The sequence below is a fragment of the Coregonus lavaretus genome, assembly GCF_964263955.1.
Source record: "Coregonus lavaretus genome assembly, contig: HAP1_SCAFFOLD_1138, whole genome shotgun sequence".
NCBI classification, from domain to species: Eukaryota; Metazoa; Chordata; class Actinopteri; order Salmoniformes; family Salmonidae; genus Coregonus; species Coregonus lavaretus.
In genome coordinates this window covers 25,013-49,711 of record NW_028156382.1, presented here as the reverse complement: position 1 = coordinate 49,711, position 24,699 = coordinate 25,013, and the positions used below count along the sequence as shown (strand labels likewise).

General features: G+C 44.5%; 1 protein-coding gene across 1 annotated transcript in view; it reads left to right on the top strand.

The window, feature by feature from the left end:
- LOC311126420 (ephrin type-B receptor 4b-like) overlaps positions 1-24,346 on the top strand; it is a gene marked incomplete at its 3' end in the record, with an annotated part of 28,192 nt that extends 3,846 nt beyond the window's left edge. Inside the window, exons 2-6 of the mRNA XM_084200423.1 lie at positions 19,414-19,484; positions 19,991-20,133; positions 20,456-20,597; positions 21,841-21,990; positions 24,103-24,346. Of these exons, the coding sequence (XP_084056549.1) occupies positions 19,414-19,484; positions 19,991-20,133; positions 20,456-20,597; positions 21,841-21,990; positions 24,103-24,346 (750 nt within the window). The remainder of the gene's footprint in view (positions 1-19,413; positions 19,485-19,990; positions 20,134-20,455; positions 20,598-21,840; positions 21,991-24,102) is intronic.
- Positions 24,347-24,699: the final 353 nt, after the last annotated feature.

The window sequence follows — 24,699 nt, the reverse complement described above, 5'->3', positions numbered from 1 at the left end:
TTAACACTAACATTAGAACACATTAACACTAACATTAGAACACATCAACACTAACATTAGAACACATTAACACTAACATTAGAACACATTAACACTAACATTAGAACACATTAACACTAACATTAGAACACATTAACACTAACATTAGAACACATTAACACTAACATTAGAACACATTAACACTAACATTAGAACACATTAACACTAACATTAGAACACATTAACACTAACATTAGAACACATCATCACTAACATTAGAACACATCATCACTAACATTAGAACACATTAACACTAACATTAGAACACATTAACACTAACATTAGAACACATTAACACTAACATTAGAACACATTAACACTAACATTAGAACACATTAACACTAACATTAGAACACATTAACACTAACATTAGAACACATTAACACTAACATTAGAACACATTAACACTAACATTAGAACACATTAACACTAACATTAGAACACATTAACACTAACATTAGAACACATTAACACTAACATTAGAACACATTAACACTAACATTAGAACACATTAACACTAACATTAGAACACATTAACACTAACATTAGAACACATTACCACTAACATTAGAACACATTACCACTAACATTAGAACACATTAACACTAACATTAGAACACATTAACACTAACATTAGAACACATTAACACTAACATTAGAACACATTATCACACTAACATTAGAACACATTATCACACTAACATTAGAACACATTAACACTAACATTAGAACACATTAACACTAACATTAGAACACATTAACACTAACATTAGAACACATTAACACTAACATTAGAACACATTAACACTAACATTAGAACACATTAACACTAACATTAGAACACATTAACACTAACATTAGAACACATTAACACTAACATTAGAACACATTAACACTAACATTAGAACACATCAACACTAACATTAGAACACATTAACACTAACATTAGAACACATTAACACTAACATTAGAACACATCAACACTAACATTAGAACACATTAACACTAACATTAGAACACATTAACACTAACATTAGAACACATCACACTAACATTAGAACACATTAACACTAACATTAGAACACATTAACACTAACATTAGAACACATTAACACTAACATTAGAACACATTAACACTAACATTAGAACACATTAACACTAACATTAGAACACATTATCACACTAACATTAGAACACATTAACACTAACATTAGAACACATTAACACTAACATTAGAACACATTAACACTAACATTAAACATTTTATAAAACGGGTTGTTCGGATTTTGGGTGCTGATTGGTTGATATGCGGGAGTTGTGGGACAAAAACTCCCCCAATTTTTTTTATTTATTTCACCTTTATTTAACCAGGTAAGCCAGTTGAGAACAGGTTCTTATTTACAACTGCGACCTGGCCAAGATAAAGCAAAGTAGTGCAATAAAAACAACAGAGTTACATATGGGGTAAAAAAAAACATAAAGTCAGAAATACAACAGAAAATATATATACAGTGTGTGCAAATGTAGCAAGTTATGGAGGTAAGGCAATAAATAGGCTATAGTGCAGAATAATTACAATAGTATTAACACTGGAATGCTAGATGTGCAAGAGATTATGTGCAAATAGAGATACTGGGGTGCAAAAGAGCAAAATAAATAACAATATAGGGATGAGGTAGTTGGGTGGGCTAATTTCGGATGGGCTGTGTACAGGTGCAGTGATCGGTAAGGTGCTCTGACAACTGATGCTTAAAGTTATTGAGGGAGATAAGAGTCTCCAGCTTCAGAGATTTTTGCAATTCGTTCCAGTCATTGGCAGCAGAGAACTGGAAGGAATGGCGGCCAAAGGAGGTGTTGGCTTTGGGAATGACCAGTGAGATATACCTGCTGGAGCGCAGACTACGGGTGGGTGCTGCTATGGTGACCAATGAGCTAAGATAAGGCGGGGATTTACCTAGCAGTGATTTATAGATGGCCTGGAGCCAGTGGGTTTGACGACGAACATGTAGTGAGGACCAGCCAACAAGAGCGTACAGGTCACAGTGGTGGGTAGTGTATGGGGCTTTGGAGACAAAACGGATGGCACTGTGATAGACTACATCCAATTTGCTGAGTAGAGTGTTGGAGGCTATTTTGTAAATTACATCGCCGAAGTCAAGGATCGGTAGGATAGTCAGTTTTACGAGGGCATGTTTGGCAGCATGAGTGAAGGAGGCTTTATTGCGAAATAGGAAGCCGATTCTAGATTTAACTTTGGATTGGAGATTCTTTATGTGAGTCTGGAAGTTGAGTTTACAGTCTAACCAGACACCTAGGTATTTGTAGTTGTCCACATACTCTAGGTCAGACCCGTCGAGAGTGGTGATTCTAGTCGGGTGGGCGGGTGCCAGCAGCGTTCGATTGAAAAGCATGCATTTAGTTTTACTAGTGTTTAAGAGCAGTTGGAGGCTACTGAAGGATTGTTGTATGGCATTGAAGCTCGTTTGGAGGTTTGTTAACACAGTGTCCAATGAAGGGCCAGATGTATACAAAATGGTGTCGTCTGCATAGAGGTGGATCTGAGAGTCACCAGCAGCAAGAGCGACATCATTGATATACACGGAGAAAAGTGTCGGCCCAAGAATTGAACCCTGTGGCACCCCCATAGAGACTGCCATAGGTCCAGACAACAGGCCCTCCGATTTGACACACTGAACTCTATCTGAGAAGTAGTTGGTGAACCAGGCGAGGCAGTCATTTGAGAAACCAAGGCTATTTAGTCTGCCAATAAGAATGCGGTGGTTGACAGAGTCGAAAGCCTTGGCCAGGTCGATGAAGACGGCTGCACAGTACTGTCTATTATCAATCGCGGTTATAATATCGTTTAGGACCTTGAGCGTGGCTGAAGTGCACCCGTGACCAGCTCGGAAACCGGATTGCATAGCGGAGAAGGTACGGTGGTATTCGAAATGGTCGATGATCTGTTTGTTAACTTGGCTTTCGAATACTTTCGAAAGGCAGGGCAGGATGGATATAGGTCTGTAGCAGTTTGGATCTAGAGTGTCACCCCCTTTGAAGAGGGGGATGACCGCGGCAGCTTTCCAATCTCTGGGGATCTCAGACGTTATGAAAGAGAGGTTAAACAGACTAGTAATAGGGGTAGCGACAATTTCAGCGGCTAGTTTTAGAAAGAAAGGGTCCAGATTGTCTAGCCCAGCTGATTTGTAGGGGTCCAGATTTTGCAGCGCTTTCAAAACATCAGCTGTCTGAATTTGTGTGAAGGAGAAGCGGGGGGGGCATGGGCAAGTTGCAGCAGAGGGTGCAGAGTTGGTGGCCGGGTTAGTGGTAGCCAGATGGAAAGCATGGCCAGCTGTAGCAAAATGCTTGTTGAAATTCTCGATTATTGTAGATTTATCGGTGGTGATAGTGTTTCCTAGCCTCAGTGCAGTGGGCAGCTGGGAGGAAGTGCTCTTATTCTCCATGGACTTTACAGTGTCCCAAAACTTTTTGGAGTTAGTGCTACAGGATGCAAATTTCTGTTTGAAAAAGTTAGCCTTTGCTTTCCTGACTGCTTGTGTATATTGGTTCCTAACTTCCCTGAAAAGTTGCATATCGCGGGGGCTATTTGATGCTAATGCTGTACGCCACAGGATGTTTTTGTGCTGGTCAAGGGCAGTCAAGTCTGAGGAGAACCAGGGGCTATATCGGTTCTTAGTTCTGTATTTTTTGAATGTGGCATGTTTATTTAAGATTGAGAGGAAATTACTTTTAAGGAACAACCAGGCATCCTCTACTGACGGAATGAGATCTATATCCATCCAGGATACCTGGGCCAGGTCAATTAGGAAGGCCTCCTCGCTAAAGTGTTTTAGGGAGCGTTTGACAGTGATGAGGGGTGGTCGTTTGACCGCGGACCCGTTACGGACGCAGGCAATAAGGCAGTGATCGCTGAGATCCTGGTTGAAGACAGCTGAGGTGTATTTAGAGGGTATGTTAGTCAGGATGATATCTATGAGGGTACCCATGTTTACAGATTTAGGGTTGTACCTGGTAGGTTCGTTGATAATTTGCGTGAGGTTGAGGGCATCTAGCTTGGATTGTAGGATGGCTGGGGTATTAAGCATATCCCAATTTAGGTCACCAAGCAGTACAAACTCTGAGGATAAATGGGGGGAAATCAATTCACATATGGTGTCCAGGGCACAGCTGGGGGCTGAGGGGGGTCTGTAGCAAGCGGCAACAGTGAGAGACTTATTTCTGGAAAGGTGGATTTTTAGAAGTAGAAGCTCAAACTGTTTGGGCACAGACCTGGATAGTATGATAGAGCTCTGCAGGCTATCTCTACAGTAGATTGCAACTCCACCCCCTTTGGCAGTTCTATCTAGACGGAAAATGTTATAGTTGGGGATGGAAATTTCAGAATTTTTGGTGGCCTTCCTGAGCCAGGATTCAGACACTGCTAGAACATCAGGGTTGGCAGAGTGTGCTAACGCAGTGAATAACTCAAACTTAGGAAGTAGACTTCTGATATTTATGTGCAAGAAACCAAGACTTTTGCGATTACAGAAGTCATCAAATGATAGCGCCTGGGGAGTAGGAGTGATACTGAGGGCTGCAGGGCCTGGGTTAGCCTCTACATCACCAGAGGAACAGAGGAGGACTAGAATAAGGATACGGCTAAAGGCTTTAAGAACTGGTCTTCTAGTGCGTTGGGTACATAGAATAAAGGGGGCAGATTTCCGGGTGTTATAGAAAAGATTCAGGGCATTATGTACAGACAAGGATATGGAAGGATATGAGTAAAGTGGAGGTAAACCTAAGCGTTGGGTAACGATGAAAGAGATAGCATCGCTGGAGGCATCAATTGAGTCGGTCTCCGCGTGTATTGGGGGAGGTGCAAAGGAGCTATCTAAGGCAGGTTTAGCTAGGCTGGGGGGTCTACAGTGATATAGTACAATTAGAAATAACCGAAACAACAATAAACTAACCATGTTTGGGCTGAGGCTAAACATAAACAGGATGTAGTACCGTAAAAAGGAACAGTCCAGCAGATATCAGCTGTATAGCTGAGTTATCATAAGGTCCGGTGGTGAAGTACTAGTGAGTAAGAGGCTACAGCTAGCGGGCCAGGGCTAGCAGATGGATGGAATCTTCGTGGTTAACGTCGTAACCACATCAGACGATTTCGTCGGCAGACCAGTCGTGTAGGATCGGCGGGGCTCCGTGTCAATACTAGGTGGTCCCGTCCGGTTGACAGAGAGGTAGATAGCCGGGAGATGGGCCTAGCTCAGGATAATTAGCCAGACCACAGCGTCCGTTTTGTTGTAGCTAGCTGGTAGCGACGAATCCGGAGTTAAAGGTCCAGTGATTCAGTGATTCCAGCGGAAAAACTGATATGTTCTGGGTCGATAACGCGCTGTGCAGACTGGCCGAATATCCGGTGATCAATGTCCAGTGATTAAAATTAATCCCGCAGAAAAAAATCCAATGTTCTGGGTGAAACACCGCTAGCTAAGGCTAATAGCAAGGAGCTAGTTAGCTGGCTAGCTGGCTAGCTAGTTTCACTGGAGATTCTAGATAAAAGGTAAGTCAATAATAGAATCCGTTCCACATTGAGTGAGGCGGGTTGCAGGAAAGTATATTTTGTAGAAGGATGAAAAGTCTGATAGGGAAATAGGTACGAAAAATACAAAAAAACAAGTTATTTACAGGCTATTTACAGGCACACGACAGAAACAGGACTGCACTACTTCGCCATCTTGGAACATGAATACCATGACGTGTTAGTGTCATAATTCCACTGTTCCGCAGCCCAGGCAGGAAGTTCAGAAACTTAATTTCCCTCGGGGGAAAAAAAAGTCTACACAATTTTTTTCCCGTGATGGTCATATCCATGTCAAATTGGGTGTCAAATGAAAGCTAAGGGTTCTATTCAATCAGATCCACTTTAGCCAACATCAGCATACCGGTTGTTTTGGCGGTGTCGGAGGTGGAACTGAGTTAGAGCTGTCAAATCCACAAGTGGCTCCTGGCGTTATACCCAAGGGTTGGAACCGGTTCAGGGTGTCAAGTGGCTCCTGGCGTTATACCCAAGGGTTGGAACCGGTTCAGGGTGGCTCCTGGCGTTATACCCAAGGGTTGGAACCGGTTCAGGGTGTCATTATACCCAAGGGTTGGAACCGGTTCAGGGTGTCATTATACCCAAGGGTTGGAACCGGTTCAGGGTGTCATTATACCTAAAGGGTTGGAACCGGTTCAGGGTGTCATTATACCTAAAGGGTTGGAACCGGTTCAGGGTGTCATTATACCTAAAGGGTTGGAACCGGTTCAGGGTGTCATTATACCTAAAGGGTTGGAACCGGTTCAGGGTGTCATGTGGCTCCTGGAGTTTGCCAATGAACATCTGAATGATTCAGAGGAGAACTGGGTGAAAGTGTTGTGGTCAGATGAGACCAAAATCGAGTTCTTTGGCATCAACTCAACTCGCTGTGTTTGGAGGAGGAGGAATGCTGTTTTTCTGGATGTTTTTGTTGTTATTCTGTCTCTCACTGTTCAAATAAACCTACCATTAAAATTATAGACTGATCATTTCTTTGTCAGTGGGCAAACGTACAAAATCAGCAGGGGATCAAATACTTTTTTCCCCTCACTGTAGCTGGACCGTAGCTGGACCTTTATTTGGACCGTAGCTGGACCTTTATTTGGACCATAGCTGGACTGTAGCTGGACTGTAGCTGGACCATAGCTGGACTGTAGCTGGACCGTAGCTGGACCTTCTATTTGGACCGTAGTTGGACTGTAGCTGGACCGTAGCTGGACCGTAGCTGGACTGTAGCTGGACCATTATTTGGACTGTAGCTGGACTGTAGCTGGACCGTAGCTGGACCTTCTATTTGGACCGTAGTTGGACTCTAGCTAGACTGTAGCTGGACCGTAGCTGGACTGTAGCTGGACCTTTATTTGGACCATAGCTGGACTGTAGCTGGACCGTAGCTGGACCTTTTATTTGGACCGTAGCTGGACCTTTATTTGGACCATAGCTGGACTGTAGCTGGACTGTAGCTGGACTGTAGCTGGACCATAGCTGGACTGTAGCTGGACCGTAGCTGGACCTTCTATTTGGACCGTAGTTGGACTGTAGCTGGACCGTAGCTGGACCGTAGCTGGACCTTTATTTGGACCATAGCTGGACTGTAGCTGGACCGTAGCTGGACCATAGCTGGACCGTAGCTGGACCATAGCTGGACTGTAGCTGGACTGTAGCTGGACTGTAGCTGGACCTTTATTTGGATCATAGCTGGACTGTAGCTGGACCTTTATTTGGACCATAGCTGGACCGTAGCTGGACTGTAGCTGGACCGTAGCTGGACTGTAGCTGGACCGTAGCTGGACCTTTATTTGGATCATAGCTGGACTGTAGCTGGACCTTTATTTGGACCATAGCTGGACCGTAGCTGGACTGTAGCTGGACCTTTATTTGGACCATAGCTGGACCGTAGCTGGACCTTTATTTGGACCGTAGCTGGACCTTTATTTGGACCGTAGCTGGACCTTTATTTGGACCATAGCTGGACTGTAGCTGGACTGTAGCTGGACTGTAGCTGGACCATAGCTGGACTGTAGCTGGACCTTTATTTGGACCATAGCTGGACTGTAGCTGGACTGTAGCTGGACCGTAGCTGGACTGTAGCTGGACCTTTATTTGGACCATAGCTGGACTGTAGCTGGACCGTAGCTGGACAATTATTTGGACCATAGCTGGACTGTAGCTGGACCGTAGCTGGACCTTTATTTGGACCGTAGTTGGACTGTAGCTGGACCTTTATTTGGACCGTAGTTGGACCATAGCTGGACTGTAGCTGGACCGTAGCTGGACTGTAGCTGGACCTTTATTTGGACTATAGCTGGACTGTAGCTGGACCTTTATTTGGACCATAGCTGGACTGTAGTTGGACCGTATTTGGACCGCAGTTGGACCGTAGCTGGACCTTTATTTGGACCATAGCTGGACTGTAGCTGGATCATAGTTGGACCGTAGCTGGATTGTAGTTGTTGTCATGGTTTGGTCATGGTCATAATGGTTAAGATGGTTCAAGTTTCCAACATTCGTTTGTTTTTACATATTTACACATTTTCATATGACCTGTCTAGAACAGCACACAAGCGCACACACACACCACACACACACCACACCACACACCACACACCACACACCACACACCACACACACACCACACACACACACACACACACACACACACACACACCACACACACACACACACCACACACACCACACCACACACACCACACACACACACACCACACACACACACACACACCACACACCACACACACACACAGTCTCCAACCTTACCCACATGGCCCCGTGTAGCTCAGTTGGTAGAGCATGGCGCTTGCAACGCCAAGGTTGTGGGTTCGATTCCCACGGGGGTCAGTATGAAAATATATGCACTCACTAACAGTAAGTCGCTCTGGATAAGAGCGTCTGCTAAATGACAAGAAATGTAAAAATGTAATGTTTCTGATCAACGACTGAAGCTATCTGTGGGATAAACAGCTGAAAAACACTGGAAAGTTTTCAGTGGGTTTCTCTCCTAATCCCTTTGACTCAAGCAGAATTCCCACTTTGGAAACATTGTAAAGCATTTCTAAACATTTAAAAAGCATTCTATAAACGCAGAGAAACTCCTACTTCCTTTATTCTCTCACCACATCACCCTCTTTCACTTCTTCCTCTCCTCCTCCCTCCCTCCTTCTCTTCTGTGTGTTGATGCCATCTGTGTGTAAACAATTCACCTGTGTGTGTAAGTGTGTCTCTCACGGTTTAAATATCAGAATAATAGCAGCTTGATGTTAGAATGTTTTCCGTGGTTTTCCTAATCCCCCCCTGACTCCCTCAAGCAGAATTCCCTATTTGGAAGCTTTCTAACACATTTCTAAACATCTCTAAACATTTCAAAAGCATTTATAAACTGCTTCCAGCTCTGTCTACTTTTCATTCTCTCTCATCCTAACCACATCACACTCTTTCCTCCTCTGTCTCCTTCACTACTTCCTCTCCTCCTCCTCCTCTGTCTCCTTCACTACTTCCTCTCCTCCTCTGTCTCCTTCACTTCTTCCTCTCCTCCTCCTCCTCTGCCTCCTTCACTTCTTCCTCTCCTCCTCCTCCTCTGTCTCCTTCACTACTTCCTCTCCTCTTCATTCCTCTACTCATTCTGAGTGTTTTAAAGCAGGGATTAGTTTTATCAGACAGACTCACATTAAGAGCTCTCCTTAAACTGTGTGTGTGGTTTTGGTCAAGGATCTTGTTAAGTGTGTGAACCTGAGGAATTCATATCAGTTACCTTCTGTCAACTCTCTCTCTCTCGCTCAATTCAATGGGCTTTATTGGCATGGGAAACGTATGTTAACATTGCCAAAGCAAGTGAAGTAGATAATAAACAAAAGTGAAATAAACAATAAAAATGAACAGTAAACATTACACTCAGAAGTTCCAAAAGAATAAAGACATTTCAAATGTCATATTATGTCTATACAGTGAGGGGAAAAAAGTATTTGATCCCCTGCTGATTTTGTACATTTGCCCACTGACAAAGACATGATCAGTCTATAATTTTAATGGTAGGTTTATTTGAACAGTGAGAGACAGAATAACAACAAAAAAATCCAGAAAAACGCATGTCAAAAATGTTATAAATTGATTTGCATTTTAATGAGGGAAATAAGTATTTGACCCCTCTGCAAAACATGACTTAGTACTTGGTGGCAAAACCCTTGTTTGCAATCACAGAGGTCAGACGTTTCTTGTAGTTGGCCACCAGGTTTGCACACATCTCAGGAGGGATTTTGTCCCACTCCTCTTTGCAGATCTTCTCCAAGTCATTAAGGTTTCGAGGCTGACGTTTGGCAACTCGAACCTTCAACTCGAACCTTCAGCTCCCTCCACAGATTTTCTATGGGATTAAGGTCTGGAGACTGGCTAGGCTACTCCAGGACCTTAATGTGCTTCTTCTTGAGCCACTCCTTTGTTGCCTTGGCCGTGTGTTTTGGGTCATTGTCATGCTGGAATACCCATCCACGACCTATTTTCAATGCCCTGGCTGAAGGAAGGAGGTTCTTACCCAAGATTTGACGGTACATGGCCCCGTCCATCGACCCTTTGATGCGGTGAAGTTGTCCTGTCCTCTTAGCAGAAAAACACCCCCAAAGCATAAAGTTTCCACCTCCATGTTTGACGGTGGGGATGGTGTTCTTGGGGTCATAGGCAGCATTCCTCCTCCTCCAAACACGGCGAGTTCTCATCTGACCACAACACTTTCACCCAGTTCTCCTCTGAATCATTCAGATGTTCATTGGCAAACTTCAGACGGGCCTGTATATGTGCTTTCTTGAGCAGGGGGACCTTGCGGGAGCTGCAGGATTTCAGTCCTTCACGGCGTAGTGTGTTACCAATTGTTTTCTTGGTGATTATGGTCCCAGCTGCCTTGAGATAATTGACAAGATCCTCCCGTGTAGTTCTGGGCTGATTCCTCACCGTTCTCATGATCATTGCAACTCCACGAGGTGAGATATTGCATGGAGCCCCAGGCCGAGGAAGATTGACAGTTCTTTTGTGTTTCTTCCATTTGCAAATAATCGCACCAACTGTTGTCACCTTCTCACCAAGCTGCTTGGCGATGGTCTTGTAGCCCATTCCAGCCTTGTGTAGGTCTACAATCTTGGTCCTGACATCCTTGGAGAGCTCTTTGGTCTTGGCCATGGTGTAGAGTTTGGAATCTGATTGATTGCTTCTGTGGACAGGTGTCTTTTTATACAGGTAACAAGCTGAGATTAGGAGCACTCCCTTTTAAGAGTGTGCTCCTAATATCAGCTCGTTACATGTATAAAAGACACCTGGGAGCCAGAAATCTTTCTGATTGAGAGGGGGTCAAATAGTTATTTCCCTCATTTAAAATGCAAATCAATTTATAACATTTTTTACATGCGTTTTTCTGGATTTTTTTGTTGTTATTCTGTCTCTCACTGTTCAAATAAACCTACCATTAAAATTATAGACTGATCATTTCTTTGTCAGTGGGCAAACGTACAAAATCAGCAGGGGATCAAATACTTTTTTCCCTCACTGTATACAGTCTTGTAATGATGTGCAAATAGTTAAAGTACAAAAGGGAAAATAAATAAACATAAATATGGGTTGTATTTACAATGGTGTTTGTTCTTCACTGGTTGCCCTTTTCTTGTGGCAACAGGTCACAAATCTTGCTGCTGTGATGGCACACTGTGGTTTTTCACTCAAAAGAAATGGCAGTTTATCAGAATTGGGTTTGTTGTTTAATTCTTTGTGGGTCTGTGTAATCTGAGGGAAATATGTGTCTCTAATATGGTCATACATTTGGCAGGAGGTTAGGAAGTGCAGCTAAGTTTCCACCTCATTTTGTGGGCAGTGTGAACATAGCCTGTCTTCTCTTGAGTGCCAGGTTGGCATACGGCGGCCTTTCTCTATAGCAAGGCTATGCTCACTGAGTCTGTACATAGTCAAAGATTTCCTTAATTTTGGGTCAGTCACAGTGGTCAGGTATTCTGCCACTGTGTACTCTCTGTTTAGGGCCAGATAGCATTCCAGTTTGCTCTGATTCTTTCCAATGTGTCAAGTAATTATATTTTTGTTTTCTCATGATTTGGTTGGGTCTAATTGTGATGCTGTCCTGGGGCTCTGTGGGGTCGGTTTGTGTTTGTGAACAGAGCCCCAGGACCAGCTTGCTTAGGGGACTCTTCTCCAGGTTCATCTCTCTGTAGGTGATGGCTTTGTTATGGAAGGTTTGGGAATCGCTTCCTTTTAGGTGGTTGTAAAATGTATTGTCTCTTTTCTGGAGTTTGATAATTAGCGGGTATCGGCCTGATTCTGCTCTGCATGCATGATTTGGTGTTTTACGTTGTACACAGAGGATATTTTTGCAGAATTCTGCATGCAGAGTCTCAATTCGTTTGTCCCATTTTGTGAATTCTTGGTTGGTGAGCAGACCCCAGACCTCACAACCATAAAGGGCAATGGGGTTCTATAACTGATTCAAGTATTTTTAGCCAGATCCTAATTGGTATGTCAAATTCTATGTTTTCGTTTGTTTATTTGTCTCCACTTTTGTGGATTGGGGTGATCAGTCCTTGGTTCCAAATATTGGGGAAGATGCCAGAGCTAAGGATGATGTTAAAGAGTTTAAGTATAGCCAATTGGAATTTGTGTTCTGTATATTTTATCATTTCATTGAGGATACCATCAACACCACAGGCCTTTTTGGGTTGGAGGGTTTGTATTTTGTCCTGCAGTTCATTCCATGTAATTGGAGAATCCAGTGGGTTCTGGAAGTCTTTAATAGTTGATTTGTATTTGATCATGTATATGTTTTTGCTGTTTGTTCTTTGTTATAGAGCCAGAAAGATTGGAGAAGTGGTTTACCCATACATCTCCGTTTTGGATAGATAACTATTTGTGTTGTTGTTTATTTAGTGTTTTCCAATTTTCCCAGAAGTGGTTAGAGTCTATGGATTCTTCAATTACATTGAGTTGATTTCTGACATGCTGTTCCTTCTTTCTCCGTAGTGTATTTCTGTATTGTTTTAGTGATTCACCATAGTGAAGGCGTAGGCTCAGGTTTTCTGGGTCTCTATGTTTTTGGTTGGATAGGTTTCTCAATTTCTTTCTTAGGTTTTTGCATTCTTCATCAAACCATTTGTCACTGTTGTTACTTTTCTTAGGTTGTCTGCTTGACATTTTTAGATTTGATAGGGAAGCTGAGAGGTCAAATATACTGTTTATGTTTTCAACTATTACAGTGAAACCTTTTGTCCAGGAAGTTGTCTAGAATGGATTGAATTTGTTGTTGCCTAATTGTTTTCTGGTAGGTTTCGACACTACTTTCCTTCCAACTATAGCATTTCTTAATATTATTCAGTTCCTTTGGCTTTGATGCCTCATGATTGAGTATTGCTCTGTTCAAGTAGACTGTGATTTTGCCATGATCTGATAGGGGTGTCAGTGGGCTGACTGTGAACGCTCTGAGAGACTCTGGGTTGAGGTCAGTGATAAAGTAGTCTACAGTACTACTGCCAAGAGATGAGCTATAGGTGTACCTACCATAGGAGTCCCCTCGAACACTACCATTGACTATGTACAAACCCAGCGTGTACAATTAGCATACCCTGAGTCCCTTCCCTGTTTCACACCTGGTAGTTTGGTGGATGGGACTACCAGCTCTCTGTAATTTAGAGGGCAACCAGTGGGTCCGTCTCCTCTATACCATGTTTCTTGTAGGATGACAATGTCTGTATTTGTAATTTCTTTGGTGAAGTCCAGGTTCCTGCTCTTTAGGCCAAAGGCAGATGACCTCAGGCCTTGGATATTCCAGGATGAGATAGTGAAGGCTTTGTGTTCCATAAAGTGTCTAATGTTGTTGGTTGTGTGGTTTGGCCTCAGGCCAGTAATTGTGAGCAGAGCCTGCTGAGCATCTGGTACATGCCATTGGCTTGGGCTAGTGTAAGAGTGGGGGTTGGGCCTGTTTGCCTGCTCACTGCCTGGGCGTATGTGTGACTTTCATGTTGAGGCCCTCTTTGTGGGAGTGGGGGGCTTGGGGTGGGCAGGAGGGGCATAGGTCTGACCTGAGGGGGCCTATATGGGGTGTGGATGTGGCTGGTGGTGCTGTGGTCTGGATGTAGGTCCTCTCGGCGGGGGTCCTCTATGTGTATGTCCTTGGGGGGGGTAGCAGGTCTGGGAGAGTGTCTCGCTGGTCTGGGCGGGGTGTCTGTTGATCTGTTGCTCCTGTGGGAGGTGTTGGGGCTGCGGTTGAGGGCGATATCCTTTAGGGTCCGGGTGAAGGTGGGCACTGCTGCCTTGTATAGGTGGACCTGGTCATAAAGGCTGTTCCAGTCCAGGGTGGAGTGGTGGGCCAGGTAGACATTTGGTTTTGAGGCACAGTTACAGGAAATACTTGCGTATTGGTAGCAGTGTGGAGATAACCACTTGTGCGTTGGGGAAAGTAGAATCCTTTTTCTATCACTCCCTTGAGTGCTGTGGCCACCCTTTCCTGCTGTGGTCTCAGGTCGTTTGTGCCTGTGTGTATTATTATGTGGCTGGGTGATCCTAGTCGGTCCTCAGACAGAAGGTCTAGGGCGCGCTGGGTGTTTGGACACCAGAGTTTAGACACTGTGTGTTTGGGGAAAATATTATTTTCTTGTATATATTTCTCGTTTGAGTCCATAAGGAGTACAATCTGTTGCTTGTGTATGTCCTCAGTGGGTGTGGGGGGGTCATCAGGAGGGCTATCAGGGTGGCTGATGGGGGGGGGGGGGGGGTTCTCAGAGGGGGTGGGATCCCCTGGGCTTGGGGTTCTTCATTTGTCTGTCCTGCTGTGGTGTCGAGGCTATGGTCAGGGTCTAGGGTGGGCTGTTCTGCTGGCTTCTCTGCGGGGGTGGCCAGCTCTCTAATGGGTTGTTCTCTGTCACCCGTCATCGTTCTCACCTTCTCCTCCAGCACTCTGATCCTCTCCTCTAGTGCTCTGTTCTTCTCCTGCTCTTTCTCCTGTTGATGTTGTCTCACCACAGTCCAGAGTGCAGACATGTCTCTCTCTACCTGCAGCTCTCCAGGTCTAGTTAAGGGGGTGTTGTTGTGCTGGACTGTTGTCTGGGTCTGTGCTGACTGGAGTGTGTTCACCTGCTGTTCCAGCTCCACCTGCCTTACCTCCAGCTGGGTGAATTTATCCTTCATTTCAATGAGGGAGTAGTACTCTGTGCTGGGAAGTTGACTTTCTGCTTGGGGTTGCTCTGTGGGGTTATTTAATGAAGAGGTCTGGTCTGACACGCTCGGGGTGGGGGTATCTTTCTCAAGAGAGAGCTTCTCCTGCTGAGCTATTTCTTTGATTATGTGAAAGTCCATCTGAAACTGTTTGGGGTTGCCCTGGACCATTACTGCTCCAGACTTGTACAGGTTGACATTGGCTGACTCAGAGTCCTGTGTGGAAGATTAAGTTGCTTATGTTCACATTTTTACAATAGTCAGCAAAAAGTGTCTCTTGATTTTCCTTTTGTACTCTTTTAGTGCCTTGTCATTTTTTTTCTTTTGTATAGACTCCCGAGTGGTGCAGTGGTCTAAGGCTCTGCATCGCAGTGCTAACTGTGCCACTAGAGATCCTGGTTCGAATCCAGGCTCTGTCGTAGCCGGCCGCGACTGGGAGACTCATGGGCGGCGCACAATTGGCCCAGCGTCGTCCAGGGTAGGGGAGGGAATGGCCGGCAGGGATGTAGCTCAGTTGATAGGTTGTGGGTTCGATTCCCACGGGGGGCCAGTATAAAAAAAAAAGATGTATTCACTAACTGTAAGTCGCTCTGGATAAGAGCGTCTGCTAAATGACTAAAATGTAAATGTAAATGTAATCCAGAGGGTATATTGTAATGACATGGGGGGGTAAGACTGTGAAACTCTCCTGCCATTGTTGGGCTCAAGGGCTTTGACACCTCTCACTTCACACCTCAGTACGAATTGAATTTGCAGTCAGATATGTTCTGTCCTAGCAAGCTTGGTAGCCTTAACTTAGCATTCAAGCCTTATAAAGTGAAATATATAATTGTAATGTATTTTTCTTTCTTCTTGGCTTTAAAAGTAGCTTCAGACTAAACATGACTCACTCAGTTCCAGGTTGGATGGTGTTTTCAGGGTTCTGTTTGTTTGCCAGAGCATTTGCTGTATAGTTTGGGAATAAGAATCTTTGGTAGTAAGAATCCTTCCAGGTAATTCTGTCGAATCAGATCGTAGGTTTGGAGTTTTGATTTGTAGTGAAGGTTATGTTGTGGAGGGTAGCATCCTGTATAGGTCCCTGCCTGTTTGGAGTGAAGGTTATGCTGTGGAGGGTAGCATCCTGTATAGGTCCCTGCCTGTTTGGAGTGAAGGTTATGTTGTGGAGGGTAGCATCCTGTATAGGTCCCTGCCTGTTTGGAGTGAAGGTTATGTTGTGGAGGGTAGTATCCTGTATAGGTCCCTGCCTGTTTGGAGTGAAGGTTATGTTGTGGAGGGTAGCATCCTGTATAGGTCCCTGCCTGTTTGGAGTGAAGGTTATGTTGTGGAGGGTAGTATCCTGTATAGGTCCCTGCCTGTTTGGAGTGAAGGTTATGTTGTGGAGGGTAGCATCCTGTATAGGTCCTTGCCAAAAAAAACAAGTTTATCTAACTCTAAATCTATATTTTTGTAAAAACATGCTGAAAAATTCAGCTCATCTACCCGTCTGCTCTCTCTCTCTCTCTCTCTCTCTCTCTCTCTCTCTCTCTCTCCTCTTTCTCTCTCTCCTCTTTCTCTCTCTGTGTTTTGGTGTGTGTGTGTGTTTTGGTGTGTGTGTGTGTGTGTGTGTGTTTTGGTGTGTGTGTGTGTGTGTGTGTAATTACAGTGTGGTAGGAAAGCGTTCCGCTCCTTAGCAGAGCAGGAATGATCCGGAAAAATGTGAGGGAGATGTTCTCTCATTTAACACAGGGAAACACGGTGTGTGTGTGTGTGTGTGTGTGTGTGTGTGTGTGTGTGTGTGTGTGTGTGTGTGTGTGTGTGTGTGTGTGTGTGTGTGTGTGTGTGTGTGTGTGTGTGTGTGTGTGTGTGTGTGTGTGTGTGTGTGTGTGTGTGTGTGTGTGTGTGTGTGTGTGTGTGTGTGTGTGTGTGTGTGTGTGTGTGTGTGTGTGTGTGTGTGTGTGTGTGTGTGTGTGTGTGTGCATGAGAGAGAGAATTCAAAAACAAATCCAATTTTTTTATAAACTCCCTTATCTACTGGGTGAAATACCACAGTGTGCCATCACAGCAGCAAGATTTGTGACCTGTTGCCACAAGAAAAGGGCAACCAGTGAAGAACAAATACCATTGTAAATACAACTCATATTTATGTTGATTTTCCCATTCATACTTGAACTATTTGCACATCGTTACAATAATATAATATAATATAATAATAATAACTATACCCCCTATAATAATAATAATAATAATAATAATAATAATAATAATAATAATAATATGCCATTTAGCAGACGCTTTTATCCAAAGCGACTTACAGTCATGTGTGCATACATTTTTACGTATGGGTGGTCCCGGGGATCGAACCCACTACCCTGGCGTTACAAGCGCCATGCTCTACCAGCTGAGCTACAGAGGACCACAACACTGTATATATAGACATAATATGACATTTGAAATGTCTTTATTCTTTTGGAACTTCTGAGTGTAATGTTTACTGTTAATATTTATTGTTTATTTCACTTTTGTTTATTATCTACTTCACTTGCTTTGGCAATGTTAACATATGTTTCCCATAATGCCCTTGAATTGAATTGAAAAGGTTTATTTCTCTGTCCTCCTCATGACTCCCACAGACAGGTGTGTGTTGTTGTTGTTGTTGTTGTGTGTGTGTGTGTGTGTGTGTGTGTGTGTGTGTTGTGTGTGTGTGTGTGTGTGTGTGTGTTACTCTTGCATGTACTCAAAAAAAAGGATCTTTATGAATCATATAAGGATATACTGTATGTATATACAGTACCAGTCAAAAGTCTGGACACACCTACTCATTCAAGGGTTTTTCTTTGTTTTTACTATTTTCTACATTGTAGAATAATAATGAAGACATCAACTATTAAGTAACACATATGGAATCATGTAGTAACCAAAATAGTGTTAAACAAATCAAAATATATTTTATATTTGAGATTCTTCAGTAGCCACCCTTTGCCTTGATGACAGCTTTGCACACTCTTGGCATTCTCTCAACCAGCTTCATGAGGAATGATTTTCCAACAGTCTTGAAGGAGTTCCCACATATGCTGAGCACTTGTTGGCTGCTTTTCCTTCACTCTGTGGCCCAACTCATCCCAAACCATCTCAATTGGGTTGAGGTCGGGGGATTGTGGAGGCCAGGTCATCTGATGCAGCACTCTATCACTCCCCTTCTTGGTCAAATAGCCCTTACACAGCCTGGAGGTGTGTTGGGTCATTGTCCTGTTGAAAAACAAATGATAGTCCCACTAAGCCCAAACCAGATGGGATGGCGTATCGCTGCAGAATGCTGTGGGAACCACACATGCGGAGATAATCCGTTCACCTACTCTGCGTCTCACAAAGACACTGCGGTTGGAACCAAAAATCTCAAATTTGGACTCATCAGACCAAAGGACAGATTTCCACCGGTCTAATGTCCATTGCTCGTGTTTCTTGGCCCAAGCAAGTCTCTTCTTCTTATTGGTGTCTTTTAGTAGTGGCTTCTTTGCAGCAAATCGACCATGAAGGCCTGATTCACACAGTCCTCTCTGAACAGTTGATGTTGAGATGTGTCTGTTACTTGAACTCTGTGAAGCATTTATTTGGGCTGCAATCTGAGGTGCAATTAACTCTAATGAACTTATCCTCTGCAGCAGAGGTAACTCTGGGTCTTCCTTTCCTGTGGCGGTCCTCATGAGAGCCAGTTTTATCATAGCGCTTGATGGTTTTTGCGACTGCACTTGAAGAAACGTTCAAAGTTCTTGAAATGTTCCGTATTGACTGACCTTCATGTCTTAAAGTAATGATGGACTGTCGTTTCTCTTTGCTTATTTGAGCTGTTGTTGCCATGATATGGACTTGGTCTTTTACCAAATAGGGCTATCTTCTGTATACCCCCCCTACCTTGTCACAACACAACTGATTGGCTCAAACGCATTAAGAAGGTAAGAAATTCCACAAATTAACTTTTAAGAAGGCACACCTGTTAATTGAAATGCATTCCAGGTGACTACCTCATGAAGCTGGTTGAGAGAATGCCAAGAGTGTGCAAAGCTGTCATCAAGGCAAAGGGTGGCTATTTGAAGAATCTCAAATATAAAATATATTTTGATTTATTTAACATGTTTTTGGTTACTACATGATTCCATATGTGTTATTTCATAGTTTTGATGTCTTCACTATTATTCTACAATGTAGAAAATAGTCAAAATAAAGAAAAACCCTTGAATGAGTAGGTGTGTCCAAACTTCTGACTGGTACTCCTGTTGTTACATATATTGATTCTAATATATATGTACTCCTGAAACATACGTGTCCCTATTTCAGGGTCAATATGTCAATGTAATGTCATTGCTATGTCACCCTATAGCACCCTACAATCTCTCTAAGTCATCTCTCTAAGTCATCTCTCTAAGTCATCTCTCTAAGTCATCTCTCTAAGTCATCTCTCTAAGTCATCTCTCTAAGTCATCTCTCTAAGTCATCTCTCTCTCTCTCTCTAAGTCATCTCTCTCTCTCTCTAAGTCATCTCTCTCTCTCTCTCTCTAAGTCATCTCTCTAAGTCATCTCTCTAAGTCATCTCTCTCTCTCTCTCTCCTCCAGACGTGGTGATGAACACTAAGCTAGAGACTTCAGATCTACGATGGACCGTCTACCCCCACACAGACCCTGAGGTACACACACACACACACACACACACACAGACCCTGAGGTACACACACACACACACACACACACAGACCCTGAGGTACACACACACACACACACACACACACACAGACCCTGAGGTACACACACACACACACACACACACAGACCCTGAGGTACACACACACACACACACACACACACACACACACACTGAACACTCATACACACTGAACACACACACACACACACACACACACACACACACACACACACACACACACACACACACACACACACACACACACACAGACCCTGAGGTACACACACACACACACACACACACACACACACACACACACACACATACACTGAACACTCACATACACTGAACACTCACACACACACACTGAACACACACACACACATACACACTGAACACACCAAGCACACACCTACACTGCACACACACGCCAACACGCACACACTGAACACACACCTGCCCTCTAACCTGTATTATATGACGTCTCAGTGGGAGGAGATGAGTGGTCAGGATGATGAGGGGAACAGTGTGAGGACCTATCAGCTGTGTCCTGGAGACGGCAGCACCTCTCATTGGCTTAGGAGCCGGCTGATCCCCCGAAGGACCGCCTCCGTGCTCTACGTAGAGATAAGGTACGGACATGCTGATTGGCTAATGGGGTTATACAGATGTTCACTTCAATTGGTTAATTGATTGTAGGCGCTGGGTTCCTCTCTAGGTTCCTGCCTTCTAGAGAGTTTTCCCTCTTGAGCCTGGTTCCTCTGTAGGTTTCTGTCTTCTAGGGAGTTTTTCCTAACAACTGTGCTTCTGCTTTGCTTGGTCTTCGTGGTTTTAGGCTGGGTAAAGCACTTTTTTTAAATGTAAAGCACAACTGCGGATGTAAAAAGGCTTTATAAATGCATTTGATTGACTTGTTGATTTGATTGATTAATGCATTGATGAATGTATTGACAGGTTTACGATGATGGAGTGTTCGTCTCTTCCCTATAACTCCCACCGCTCCTGTAAAGAGACATTTAACCTGTACCACTATCAGACCGACACGGACGACGCTACCAACACGCACCCTGCCTGGATGGAGAACCCCTATACCAAGGTACGCTTCCAAAACACGCACCCTGCCTGGATGGAGAACCCCTATACCAAGGTACGCTTCCAATCCAAACGGCCAGTTACGCTAGCCAAACGGCCAGTTACGCTAGCCAAACGGCCAGTTACGCTAGCCAAACGGCCAGTTACGCTAGCCAAACGGCCAGTTACGCTAGCCAAACGGCCAGTTACGCTAGCCAAACGGCCAGTTACGCTAGCTGTGTAGAACAATATGATTGCATAAAGTGCCGTACAGCACTCTTTTGAAATAAAGTCATTTTTGACAAATATGCAAATGTCTCAATTTGTCACTTTCGTGGCTATGTGGATATGTTCAGCTACTGAAGAAACTGTATTGACAGCTAGTAGGCTTGGGAGATATACCGTATACCGGGGTATATCACAATACCGCCTTGCTACGCCACTGCTTATAACTATAAATTAAGTATAACTACATATAAGAAATCTAAGATGTGTCAAATAAATGATATCCAGCTCAGGGCTCCAGGTCAGGGCTCCAGCTCAGGGCTCCAGGTCAGGGCTCCATCTCAGGGCTCCATCTCAGGGCTCCATCTCAGGGCTCCAGCTCAGGGCTCCAGCTCAGGGCTCCATCTCAGGGCTCCACCTCAGGGCTCCAGCTCAGGGCTCCATCTCAGGGCTCCAGCTCAGGGCTCCAGGTCAGGGCTCCAGCTCAGGGCTCCAGGTCAGGGCTCCAGGTCAGGGCTCCATCTCAGGGCTCCAGCTCAGGGCTCCAGCTCAGGGCTCCAGCTCAGGGCTCCAGCTCAGGGCTCCATCTATGCATCTGGTTTGCTAACTTGCTAGCTAAGTGGCTAGATGTCGAGATCAAACTTCTTGGTTACAGCAGAGACATTCAATCCCCTCCTGAATCAAGATCCCTGTTGTCGAAAATTGTTTTGTGCGTCCCCGCCCCCCCCCCCCCCCCCAAAAAAAAAATGTGTTTTTTATGTACATTTGAGAAATAACACCCATTGTGTGCAAATTCTGTAATACCGTATACTCCGGTATGGTACGAAAACTGTACGACGGAATGAAAATCTGGTTACCGCCCAACCCTACTAGATAATGTATTTAGATTCAGAGAAAACCTACCAACGGGAGGAGTTTGTCACTTTGACAACCAACCAAAATCCTTCCCTGGTCTTGTTAGTCTGCTTATGGACCATTACAGGAAGATCCCACCAGATGACCTTCTTGGTTTTAACATCCTCCCTAACCCGCTCTCTCCTCAGGTGGACACAGTAGCAGCTGACTTCCTGCTTCGAAGGGGTGGAGAGAAGAAATCCAATGTGAAGACGCTCAGGATTGGTCCATTAACTAAAAGGGGCATGTACCTAGCCTTCCAAGCACAGGGAGCCTGTATGGCTCTGCTGGCTGTCAGGGTATGGACCGTCTTCTTAAGTTACTTAGTTACATTCACAGGTTAACATTAGTTACCTAGTTTTATTTACTGGCTGTCAGGGTATGGACGGTCTTCTTAAGTTACTTAGTTACATTCACAGGTTAACAATAGTTACCTAGTTTTACTTACTGGCTGTCACAGGGTATGGACGGTCTTCTTAAGTTACTTAGTTACATTTACAGGTTAACATTAGTTACCTAGTTTTACTTACTGGCTGTCAGGGTATGGACGGTCTTCTTAAGTTACTTAGTTACATTCACAGGTTAACAATAGTTACCTAGTTTTACTTACTGGCTGTCACAGGGTATGGACGGTCTTCTTAAGTTACTTAGTTACATTTACAGGTTAACATTAGTTACCTAGTTTTACTTACTGGCTGTCAGGGTATGGACGGTCTTCTTAAGTTACTTAGTTACATTTACAGGTTAACATTAGTTACCTAGTTTTACTTAGTCTTAAGTAAGTTTTAAAGTAACATTTGATCATGTAGAATGCAGTCTTAACGCTTCAACTCAATCGGACTCTACACACCCGCTCCCAGTCTTCTCTAACCCTATCCATTCTGTCTCCAGGTAACCCAGTCTTCTCTAACCCTATCCATTCTGTCTCCAGGTAACCCAGTCTTCTCTAACCCTATCCATTCTGTCTCCAGGTAACCCAGTCTTCTCTAACCCTATCCATTCTGTCTCCAGGTAACCCAGTCTTCTCTAACCCTATCCATTCTGTCTCCAGGTAACCCAGTCTTCTCTAACCCTATCCATTCTGTCTCCAGGTAACCCAGTCTTCTCTAACCCTATCCATTCTGTCTCCAGGTAACCCAGTCTTCTCTAACCCTATCCATTCTGTCTCCAGGTAACCCAGTCTTCTCTAACCCTATCCATTCTGTCTCCAGGTAACCCAGTCTTCTCTAACCCTATCCATTCTGTCTCCAGGTAACCCAGTCTTCTCTAACCCTATCCATTCTGTCTCCAGGTAACCCAGTCTTCTCTAACCCTATCCATTCTGTCTCCAGGTAACCCAGTCTTCTCTAACCCTATCCATTCTGTCTCCAGGTAACCCAGTCTTCTCTAACCCTATCCATTCTGTCTCCAGGTAACCCAGTCTTCTCTAACCCTATCCATTCTGTCTCCAGGTAACCCAGTCTTCTCTAACCCTATCCATTCTGTCTCCAGGTAACCCAGTCTTCTCTAACCCTATCCATTCTGTCTCCAGGTAACCCAGTCTTCTCTAACCCTATCCATTCTGTCTCCAGGTAACCCAGTCTTCTCTAACCCTATCCATTCTGTCTCCAGGTAACCCAGTCTTCTCTAACCCTATCCATTCTGTCTCCAGGTAACCCAGTCTTCTCTAACCCTATCCATTCTGTCTCCAGGTAACCCAGTCTTCTCTAACCCTATCCATTCTGTCTCCAGGTAACCCAGTCTTCTCTAACCCTATCCATTCTGTCTCCAGGTAACCCAGTCTTCTCTAACCCTATCCATTCTGTCTCCAGGTAACCCAGTCTTCTCTAACCCTATCCATTCTGTCTCCAGGTAACCCAGTCTTCTCTAACCCTATCCATTCTGTCTCCAGGTAACCCAGTCTTCTCTAACCCTATCCATTCTGTCTCCAGGTAACCCAGTCTTCTCTAACCCTATCCATTCTGTCTCCAGGTAACCCAGTCTTCTCTAACCCTATCCATTCTGTCTCCAGGTAACCCAGTCTTCTCTAACCCTATCCATTCTGTCTCCAGGTAACCCAGTCTTCTCTAACCCTATCCATTCTGTCTCCAGGTAACCCAGTCTTCTCTAACCCTATCCATTCTGTCTCCAGGTAACCCAGTCTTCTCTAACCCTATCCATTCTGTCTCCAGGTAACCCAGTCTTCTCTAACCCTATCCATTCTGTCTCCAGGTAACCCAGTCTTCTCTAACCCTATCCATTCTGTCTCCAGGTAACCCAGTCTTCTCTAACCCTATCCATTCTGTCTCCAGGTAACCCAGTCTTCTCTAACCCTATCCATTCTGTCTCCAGGTAACCCAGTCTTCTCTAACCCTATCCATTCTGTCTCCAGGTAACCCAGTCTTCTCTAACCCTATCCATTCTGTCTCCAGGTATATTTTAAGAAGTGCCCCCCCCTGACGCGCTCCTTCTCCCGGTTCCCTGAGACGGTTCCCCATGGCCTGGTGGAGGGGGCTCAGGGTGTGTGTGTGGACAACGCCGTGACGCCCCCGGGCGAGCTGGAACGCCCTCCCAGCATGCTGTGCGGTGAGGATGGACAGTGGGTCGGTCAGCCTGCCACCACCTGTGCCTGCAGACCAGGGTATGAGGCCACGGATACAGAACTACAATGTAGAGGTGAGGGGGTCGGAGGTGATCTTTTCCTGTTTTAGTATGTGTCTCAGTGTGTGTGTGTCTCAGTGTGTGTGTGTTTCAGTGTGTGTGTGTGTGTGTGTGTGTGTGTGTGTGTGTGTGTGTGTGTGTGTGTGTGTGTGTGTGTGTGTGTGTGTGATTCAGTATGTATGTGTGTGTGTGTGTCTCAGTGTGTGCCTCTGTGTGTGCCTCAGTGTGTGTCTCAGTGTGTGTCTCAGATTACAGGCAACATCCGCACTGAGCTTAAGGCTAGAGCTGCCGCTTTCAAGGAGCGGGACTCTAATCCGGACGCTTATAAGAAAGTGGATGAAAAACAGATTTGGCTCATTAATCTATAT